General features: G+C 46.3%; 1 protein-coding gene and 1 non-coding gene across 2 annotated transcripts in view; one reads left to right on the plus strand and one right to left on the minus strand.

The window, feature by feature from the left end:
- The window catches only part of ADGRB3 (adhesion G protein-coupled receptor B3), a 430,423-nt gene extending 425,312 nt beyond the window's left edge, over positions 1-5,111 (minus strand). Inside the window, exons 1-2 of the mRNA XM_008502299.2 lie at positions 4,843-5,111; positions 1,332-2,100 (exon numbers count right to left, since the gene is read on the minus strand). Coding sequence (XP_008500521.1) covers positions 1,332-2,085 — 754 coding nt within the window. The 5' untranslated portion in view covers positions 2,086-2,100; positions 4,843-5,111. The remainder of the gene's footprint in view (positions 1-1,331; positions 2,101-4,842) is intronic.
- Positions 5,112-9,869: 4,758 nt separating this feature from the next.
- On the plus strand, positions 9,870-10,038 carry LOC115598165. Its single transcript, XR_003987440.1, has one exon. It is a non-coding gene; the product is annotated as a U1 spliceosomal RNA (small nuclear RNA).
- Positions 10,039-10,527: the final 489 nt, after the last annotated feature.

Consider the following 10,527-nt stretch of genomic DNA (forward strand, 5'->3'; position numbering starts at 1 on the left):
CCCTCACCCCTCCGGCCCTGCTCGCGGCCGCTGGCACCGCGGCAGCTGGAGCAAGTTCAGCTTTTCTTCTCCCACAGCACTGGGGCTTGGCTGCCCTTAAAGAAAATCGTCTCCTAACAACGTGTCAATGTTACATTCCTCCACAAAGCAACTTCTATTAGGGGGGCTGGGAGCTTGGCGCTGCCTCGCCACAGACTGGGAGCTTTGTGGCTATGCAGAAAACAGAGAGGGAACATTTGCTGCATTAAAATGCAATACCCTAGACTCGATTATTTATTCCCTGCCGTGGGGGCACATTGCCCCCTTCTCCCATTCCCGCATAGCTGCTCTAAAGGACCCCCTCGCCCACAGGTTGCAGCAAGAGCCCCCCCCCCCCCCCCCCCCCCCATTTAGGTTCAGCCAACGCTTCATTTGCCTCTCATCTTCCCCACTGTCATTCTCCAAATCATTCCCATCCTCCCAAAAACGTCAGGAAGCAGAGGGGCTAGGCAGATGGCCCCCACTCAAATTGCTGGAGCCCTGTTTTTCAGCGCTTCCGAAACCCCCCTTTTCCAGCAGGGGCACGAGGCAGCTGCTGGAATTGACACATCAACGCCCACCCCCACCCACCTCCCTGCTCCCCCTCCTCACTAACACTGCTATGAGATGCAGAGCTTTCGTCTCCTGGAGCCGAGGCCGCCTGCAGAATGGACGCAGCAGCAGACCAGGGCCCCTTCACGGGGCTCCCAGCGAGACAAAACTGCGTGTGCTGACTCCATGCGGTGCCTCCCGTCTTCAGGCATCGCAGGCAGGGGGTTCACCCTGAGGAATTGTTACTTGATTTTGGTTTGCTTTTAGGCTGTTGAAGTGCCGTCCAGTTAGGACCAGTAGTCCTAACTACGGTAAATCTCCTGTCTTTTAGTTAGGTTGCCCTCGTGCTTTTGGAAATGTTTTCCTTGCAAAGTCTGGGGATCGTATCAAGAAGGCCAAGATTTTGTAGACGGGTGGTTGCAATAAAAAGGTGGTGAGGGGGAGAGCGATTCGCGGTTTGCCTGGGCAATGCCTGTGGGCATTACTGTAAGTTAGGGCTGAAAACAGATGAATCCTACTTAGGAGTTCTCTGCAGAACTCAGCACACGGCAGAACTATATGCTGAAGGTTAGGCCAGCTTAGAAATGAAAATGCAGCCTTCCCTGCCCCGAGGGAGTGTGCACCTTCTCCAGCCCTTTTATCTCATCTAGAGGTGAGCTGGAGTGGAAAGCATGTCAAATGAGCGTGAGTATCAAGGAGAGCTTGCAGCAAGACCTACACACGGGTGCGGGATCCAACCCCCCCCTCCCAGCAGCACCTACCTTCTTTTGGCGGTCGTTTGGCCTCTCTGGTGAGGTTGCAGATCTGGGTGGTTTGCAGCTCCTGGGTCAGGCAGCCCTCCGTCTGCTCGTTGAGGGGGAGCACCACGTTATTGAGCAACACCAGGGACTGGTCGTCTATTCCCCATTCTCCCAAATGCTGAGGACAGGTGCATTTTGTATACATGATCCCACAGGACTCTGTTCTCCCATTCTCGGATTTCAAGCAGCTCTCCAACCAAGTGCATAACACATGGCACCCAAACTGGCTTGGGCTCACCTTGTTCAACACCAAAAACTCGAAGAAGGATTTTTGGTCTTCCTCTTTTTTATGTAATCCTGGGAAATCGATAGGATAGACGCGGCGTATCTGAATAAAATTCTTATCATACTGCAGAAATACAAAAGCATTCTTGGAATCGCAGAGCTGCATTATAGAGTGGTTATTTTTTAAAAGATCCTTTATTTTTTCATGGGAAAAATGATCAAACTGATAAGCCAAGAGGGAAAAGTTGGAACAGCTGAAGTCCTTTTTGGAAAATTTCAGGTAAATGCTATATTTGGTCGGATCTGGGTTTTCCAGCGTCCAAGTGCAGTTTGTGAAGTTTTTAGGAAACATTTCACTTACAGAATACGATCCATAAATGACCCCCTTCACCAGCGTGGAACACCAGAAGTCTTGGGCAGCATTAAATCCAAACATAACCAGTAGATAGGTGGAAAATATATAAATCAGCAAATTACGAACAGCCTTCATCCTATGTCATTTGGCCTGCAGGAGATGAAATGAAATAAAAATGCAAGTAGAATTCTTCACGCATTGAAAACCAAACTCCTTCCAATATTCGAGCCAGCTGTTTTCAAGCTTGCAGTTAGAACCCCTTTCAGAAAGAAGGGCAGGTAATTTTTATTTTATAACACAAGGGACGGGTTTGCTGCTGTGTGCACAGCGCCATCACGTGGCTATCGCAACAGTCAGGTCTTTCACAGTCAAATTAAAAAACAACATATATTAGATTATTAATAGGAATGTCCTCTCCTATGTAGGATGTAGTCATCATGGCGTGGACTAGAACTGCTCAACTTCAGTAAAAACCTGGATGCTTTACCCGAAAGACCTCGAAAAGGGCAATTTATTTATTTATTTATTTAAAAAAGTAAGTAAGTAGTCTGCTATGTGATATATATGCATATACATTAAGCACATGCAGAATTTCATTGGCGTACAACAAGAAATCCAGAAGCATCTGTTGTTATATATTATTTCTCTATTAAGTCTGAAAAATAACTGCTAAGATTTACAGCCGTAATTTAAATATGCACAAATTATTATTTGTTACAGATGAAATATTATCTCCTGTATGCCTTGATATCTTTGCCCTGGCCACCTGGTATACGGAGGTCTCTATGAAAAAAAAACCCAGGCAGGAAAGACTAAGATTAATGTATTAATAACATTTTGAGACTATTGGAGGAAGAAACAGAGACAGGCAGATGTAACTAGTGCTGGTCAGACACTCCAACTAAATGCCATCTTTTTAAGACAGCAATTTCAATCTGCTACAGCCTCTTAGGAGATATAAAATGGAGCACTGTATTAGTATCTATAACCAGTATCTGTATTTAATCTGCCAGTGCAACAGCAGTATCTCTGCACCTATTGGACTTCACTTGCCCTCTTATTATGAATATCTTGTACTGTCTGATTAGCTGTGTTTTGCAGATGTGCACTTGAATGATGAAAGACGTATTACATTTTCTCTGCGACTATCTCCAAATAAAGCTGTTTTACTGCACCTGTCAACTGTTACAGCCTCCACATGTTCTGCTCTCTTAACAGTGGCCTAGGTTAATAAGATGAACCTTAGTTACGTTTACCTCTGTAATGTTATCCAAAAAGTAAGATTTAACGTTTTCAGCATTAACATTTAAGAAGTTGCTTATTTCTTACAAATTAGTAGCTTTTCACCTTCTGCTGTCAGATGCAAGCAGACAGATAGGATTCCAAGCTAATTTCAAAACTCTAGATTGCAGTCTTTTCCACTGTTGCTCTGTAAGCAGAGACAGACATACACACACACAAGCACTGTTAACTGAGTTCTGATGTCTGTCTTTTCTAGCTTTTCATCTCCTCACCAAACAGCAAAGCATCTTCTGTTTCCCATTGCATAACACACAGCAAATCGTCAGATTAAGCTCCTTTGAAGAGATTTTCCTATCTCCTAGGTTATAATTCAGACTCTGAATCTTGAAATGGGCAAAGCAGCACCAACTCTAACCCTCTTTATAACGGAGGTTTAAGGAAAAAAAAAGCAGAGCTGCTGTTGAGTCTATCCATACAGTCAGATTTTTTCCTTTCTGAGTGTCCATCTCAATCAATAGCATGGTTCTCCTTCTCCAAGTAAGGTCGGTACAGCTTTTAAGGTTTTTTTAAAAAAGATAAACTTATTGGGAATTCTGGAAACAATTCCCCCTTTGCTGAAGCACTTTGCAGGCAATGCAGTTCTGCGCAGTGTTATTCAGGATGGTGTAGGCGTTGAAAGCCAATGTGACAATAAGTGCCTAAATTAGGAATTCCACCCATGAAAAAGGATTAATTTTATAATCCAGAAAGCAAAAAGGGCGTTTATTTGCTTTTTTGTTTGAAAAGGATAAAAGCTTCTGACTTTTCCCATCCTATGTAATATTTGCACTAGAAAAATAAAGACATCTGCAGAGCTAGTCTATTTTCTATGAAGAAATTAAGTCAAACAGCACTCATTTCAGAGTGCATTTGTTCGTGCAAAGCTCCTGAAACACATTATCTTAATCTCCCTCTCCCTGTCTGCATCACACACACACACACATGCACACACACCCCCGAACTGAGTGTGTCGACAGCATTTCGGTTAGTTTACAGTATTGCTAAATACAAGAGTGAATCTCCTCGCAGAAAGGATTAGGCATTCCGATTTAAAAGATCTCTATTTTCCATGGGGGAGGGAGTTAAAAAACGGCCACAGAGGCTTAGGGTTGCCCATTTGGGAAGGGGGAGAACCCTTTTCTGCTGAAAAGCAAACGGGCGTTTAGTTTGGATATTCCCCAAACTGATTTTCTAGGTGACACTGTAGTTAAGCCGAACATAGACGGCGCCATCACTCCACTTATTTTTTTTCCCCCAACAGAAGAACCACTGACTTCTCTTATTTTAACTTCCTATTAACCTAACGTCGTCGTCGTCGTCCTTTCCCAACCCCCCCCCCCAAATTACCCCAATCGTGCACAAACCTCAGGTTTTCTCGGTCTCGCTGAAAATTACTCTCAGGGAAGCAGACCTGTCGCAAAACGGACTTCTCTAACTTTCAAACTGCAGCGCTGAAGTAAATGCGGAGATCATTTTGTATGTGCTGTCTCTCTATCCTTCAGCAACAGCCTGTCCCCCTCCTCCGCCACCTCCTCCCCGGAATCCCAAGCTAAAAGCTCTCCAGTCATAATCCCTGGAAATGGGAAATGGAAATGCCCCGGGCACCCTTACCTTCCACTCCGAAAGCTGTCAGGCTATGTCTCTAAAACACTAGGACCACAGGCACACGTCCCAACAACAGTGATGGAGAGATTCCCCTTCTGTCGGAAGCACCGTTTCCCATTTTCCCCGGCTCAGGTTCAAAACCAAGATTTAAAAAAGCAGTAGAAGATAAAAAACGCAGCGAGAAAACCCCCGCACGCCACACACATACCCCACAGAGGAAAAAAAGCAGCTTTGATTCCGGATCCACCAAATCCAACCACATGAAGGGAACGAAAACGAAAAAAAAAAAACAAAAAACAAAACCACAACCAAACCACCTCAAACCAGCGAGACTGCAGGGGGGGGGAAAAAATGGAAGTGGCTGAGCAAGCGAAGGTTTTTGTTGTTTTGTTGGTTGTTTTTTTTTTTTTACTTGAAACAAAGTCTCAGCACAGCAGCCCGATGAGCGGCGATGCCAGGCAGGCGACGGTCTGAGAGGAGGACTCAGGCGCTAGTGCAGATTTGTTGGTGGGTTTTGTTGTTGTTATTACTAATAGACTTATTCCTCTTTCCTCCCTCCTCCTCCCCCCTCAGGCACTAATGGCCGGACAGCGGCGGGGGGGTCCTTGGCTGCCGATGTCAAGAAGCCGTATGAATGCCGGGCGCGCAGGGAGTACGGAGGGAGCGAGAGCGCGTCTCTGCCGCTGCGTGTGTGTGTGTGTGTGTGTGTGTATGTGTGTGTGTGCGTGTGTGTGTGCGCGCCTGTCGCTGTGCGTGTGCGCGCCTGTGACTGCGAGAGCCAGCCCAGCCTCCCTGAGTGCCGCGGTAGGAGTGCGCGCCTGTGCGCGTCCCTCCCTGCCCCCTTTGCGCGCCCCTCCGCCGTGCGCGGGAGGTGACTGCGCGCCCCTGCGCTCAGCTCCGCGCTTTTGCGCGTGTGCGCGGCGCTCCCCCCGGCCCCGGCAGCGGGGCCCGCCGTGCTTTCCCCACGTCACGGCTGCTCGGCACCGAGCGCGTCCCAGAAACGCTGCTTTCTGCGTGAGGGGTGGCGGGGAGGGGGTGGGGGGGAATGTTTCTGGCCTCGGCTCCCAGCGCGGGGGCTGGCTGCGCCCCGGCGTAGGAGAAACTCGCAGGCGGGGAGCGAGGGAAACGGGGGCGGCGGAGAGGAGGGAGAGGGGGGCGGGAAGCCCGCACTTGATCTCCTTCCTCTTGTTCTTTCTTCTAAAGCATAACCTCCCCCCTTCGCCCCCACCCCCGTCGCATCCGCAAGAGCTGTCAGTTCGGCACCGCCATGCAGATTAACTGATACAGGGCTCCGAGGATAAACCCTTTCAAACTGCCGCCTGCCTTTGACTGGGAACAATAGCAATTTTCTCAGCGAGCCTGCAATTAACGCCGTGTTTGTTCCCTGCCGGAGATAAGGCTGTGCCCTGATCCCGGCTGCGCTCCTTGCCCCGGCTGCCGCCGGCCAGAGGCTCTGCACGGCAAGTGCCGCTGGGCCCAGCGCGGGCAGGAATGGGGAGAAGGCAGGAGCACGGGCAGGGGGGGCCGGGGCAGCAGATGCGCTGCCCCCGCTCTGGGGGGCTCTCGCTGGCGGCTCTCAGCGACGGTTGCGAGCGGAGTTTGGCAGGTGACAGAGGCTGGACAGGCGACAATAGCGGCGGGTGGGGCCCGAAAAACGGGGAGTTCCGCGGAAGGAGCCCTTTCACAGGGAAGGCAGGCCACCCCCACCCCCTTTTTGTGTGTGTGTGTGTGTGTGTGTGTGTGTGTGTGTGTGTGTTGGGGGGGGTGTTGTTTGGTTGGGGTTTTGTGAGGTTTTTTTGCTTGGTTTTCTGTGGGTTTGATTTTTTTTTGTTTGTTTGTTTGGTTTGGTTTTGTTTGTTTGTTTTGGTTTTGATGTGTGTGTGTTTGATTTGCTTTTGATTTAATTATTTTTTTTTTCCTTGGTACTGCTAGGTAGGATTGGATATGCATTTTCGCCCTCCCCCACAGCTGTATCTTTTCTGCTCCCCAGGGCGGGTGAGGTTGTCTTCTGGCCTTTCCTGCTGGCATGAGAGATCGAGGCAGGCTACGCGACAGAAGATATCCGGCGTGAAAATTAGGAGATGACATTTTAATAAATATTGCTGTCAGTCACCAGCTCGCAGCCTGGCTGCTCTACGCTCCCACCACTGCCATTCAGCCAGGAGAACAAAGCCTTGGCGAGGCTGTGTGGTCTGGCTCCCTGTGACAGCCCCTCTGCACTTTCAAAGTTCACATGAAACATGACTGCCTGGTTTTGAACGCCCCCTCCCACCCAACCTGATGAAACGAAAGTTTCAACTTCTGGTCAGATTGCAAACCAATCAGTCCTTAAAGCGAACAGTTTTCTCTCCTGAACCCCAGCTCTGGCCCCGGAAAGGTTTGAATTCTGTAATACAGAGCTTTTATGATTACAATTACACGCTGCACAAATTCAGATGATCAGAGGTATTACTGGTCACAAACCACTTCTGACCAAAGTAAATGGAAGTAGGGCTATAGCTTTTTATTGCATTTTCCATAGGTACAAGCTATAAAACACATCCCTGCTAGCTTTTACAAAGGTAAATACTTTATGCCCCATTGTCAAAACAAAACATATCTAACCAAACCAAGGAAAATGTGAGAGATGTGCATGCCGAGCAAATACAATGCAATGAAAACTGATCTGTCACTGGCTCACAGATAATCATATTCTCTTACATCCCATGGCACTATATTATCTGTGGGTGATCATCATGTTGCTTCAAGAGAAGTTTGGTTCATTGACGATATGAGCAGAACAAATCAAAAGTCTAGATACAAGGCAGCATTTAAATACCTTTTCACCCCCTTTATATTGCATAAGGAATATAAGGGTAATCATAAGGAAAAAAACCCAACACATCCGGAATTAACCCTTTCATCTGATTCCTATGGCACTGGTAAGTTGAAGCTTCTTCAATTGCAAGTGTAAATGTATGGTAAGCCATTGTCTTTAGCAGTCAAGACATGGCATTGATGGAGAGGAATCTGTAAGGGAAGACTCCTTGGTATCTTGTCTAGAAACTGAAGGAAAGGATGGAGGTTGCACAAGTCACACAGGTTAACTGTGGGAGCTGAAGAGTATAAGGATCGGATAGCAGCACAGAGCACTCTGCAGGTTTCTTCTCAATGTTTGTTTCAATGAGACTTCAAAAAGATAGGTTTAAGTATTGGAACTAATTCTAAAATAAGTTGTATCATTTATAAGTACACAGATATCCACTGTCGACTTATAGATGCCTTTTCACTCAAGCTGAGGCCAACTTCAGAAACTATTTGTTTGCCATGTGTCATGCAATTGCATTTGAGGTAACAAAAACCTGGAAGATTGCGTCTAGAAGTGAGAGCAAGAATAACTTGAAGTCTAGAATATATAAATAATTTGAAGTGTCAGAATTTATTTACTTAAATTGGGCATGAAGACAATTTGTGTTTGGAATGGTGCTATTTTGTAGGTACATTTAGTATTAAACTACAATCTGAAGATGGAAAGTGAACCTATACACATAATTCAGAAGTATTGACTAGATCCATCTCTGTTAAAACCTAGGAATAAGAATTAATACAGTCCCACAGTGTTTCATGGGAGGAGGACTGTCAGAACTGCATGGCACACATGGTGCCATCTATATTACAAAGAAAGTATCAAGGCACTGAAGGAAGTGTTATGTCAGTAAGTAGTACTGTGGTACGGATAGGCACAACATAGTGAATGCTAAATTTATAGTGCTGCTTTCTAGGCTTGATGCAGTTGTTTCAGTAAGGTTGGGCTTGATCTAAACTAGGAAAAAAGGAGGAGAGTAATACTTTAATTGATTTCTGTTTTAGTGAGAAAAATGAGGCTTAATATGTTGGATGGATTAAATGAAAGGATTTTTTTAGTTGCTTTTTTGTTTCTCTTCCAATCTACAGTAGCACTTTGAGATCTTTGGTATCTTGATAACAACAGCTAGATTGTTTCAGTCCAGCACAAAATTCAACACAACTGAAATCAAAACTTGCTGACATTTTCGGTGCAAATTTTCGAAGAGATGTCACAGTTCAAAGCACGTGGCTTTGGAGTATGGCCTATTCTCTCACTCAGTGACTTGTCTTCCTTGGGGAGATAGACTGTTGCAGACTGCAGTGTCTGTTCTTTGAGCAAATAAAAGATAATCTCCAATGCTGAAGGCATGAATTAAAAAAAAAAAAAAAAAAAAGCTTTTCACACTTTATGCTTTATTATTATCATTAAGTTTAATTCACTATAAAGCTAAGGGCACTTAGATATGTCACCTTATTATGAACAATAATGGAACCCCTGGTTATAGAGCCACATTATAAATAAGGATCAAATGCTTTCTTTACTAAGCCACCTAGTTTATGTAGAAGTGGCACTCATCTATTTCCCACATATGTTGCCCCACTCAAATACTCAAGGCCCCTCTAAATTCCCTTTGGCAAGCAGGCAATTCCTAGCATGCATTACAGGTTCAGCTGCATAACTGTGCTGGTTTGGGAGGACCAGGAGACACCACCTGCCTGAGACACCACCAGCAACTCCCAGCCCCTTGACCTGGAAGTTATAATGGGGAGCAGCTGAGCCTATGGGGAGGAGAGGATGGGTCAGGTGACCCAAATGGACAAATCACAGTACTTCATCCCATAGTGCTCAGTATAAAATGGCTCCCAAGAGAGCCCTTTGATGTTTTTTTGGTTGGGTTGGTAGGTGGGTTGAGGGCTGTTGTCATGTTGTTGTCCCCCCTCCCCCCACCTGCCACACACACCCCTCCTTCCCCCCCCCCCAACCTGCCCCTTGTTTTCTCAGTGGAGGAGAGTGTCATTCACCAAGGCAGGTTGCCTTCTGCCTTCCCAAGAAGGACTTCTGCCTTCCCAGTCTTCCTACAAGATTGTTGTCAGCTGAAACCCTGGGCTTGGGTGCCCCATCTGCTGCCCAGTCCAGTGAAGGGCTTTACTGGTGGGGAAGTTCTTGCCAACCAAAGAGGGTAAGCTCCATATTTACATATTTTTATGTATTTACCTGGGCAGGGGAGATGCCATGATCAGGCAGGTGGTTTTCCCATGGCGAGGCTCATCCCTTGTACCCCAGGTGTGCTGATCCTTGCAGTGTCCCCAAATGCAGCAAACTTAACTGCATGCTTTGTGGCAGCAGAGGATGTTTGTTTCTATCCTGGTCCTCTCAAACTGGGAGAATCCACCCCTTATTCCTTACCATGTGCTTCCTTAATTGTATTACATTATACAATTTGGACTTGTAAGTTTTCTCAGCCAGAGTTAAATTACTTTGTGGTATACACTAGACTTCACCATTCACCTGCATTACCCACTAGTTGTTTCCTAGTCCAGAAGCAACCCCACAGATAGGTTTGCCTTTGCCCAGGGGTGAAGAAATCCATACAGCTTTTCCCAGTAGGTTCCTTTTGTATACAACAGGGACATTATCCCCTTCTCATATATGTAGGAACTCTGACTGGCCAGGGTGGGCTTCAATGATTGATCTTCTGGTATTAACTAGCCAGGTAGCTTGTGCTAAAAGTTTGTCCCAGTTTTTGAGAGTTCCACTGCCCATTGCTTTCAGGGTATTTTTTAGCAAGCCTTTATGATAGTCAGTCTTTCTGAAGGCTGGTGCACAATAAGGAATATGATAGAACCACACTATTCCATGCTCTT

Source organism: Calypte anna, chromosome 3, assembly GCF_003957555.1.
Source record: "Calypte anna isolate BGI_N300 chromosome 3, bCalAnn1_v1.p, whole genome shotgun sequence".
Classification (NCBI taxonomy): domain Eukaryota; kingdom Metazoa; phylum Chordata; class Aves; order Apodiformes; family Trochilidae; genus Calypte; species Calypte anna.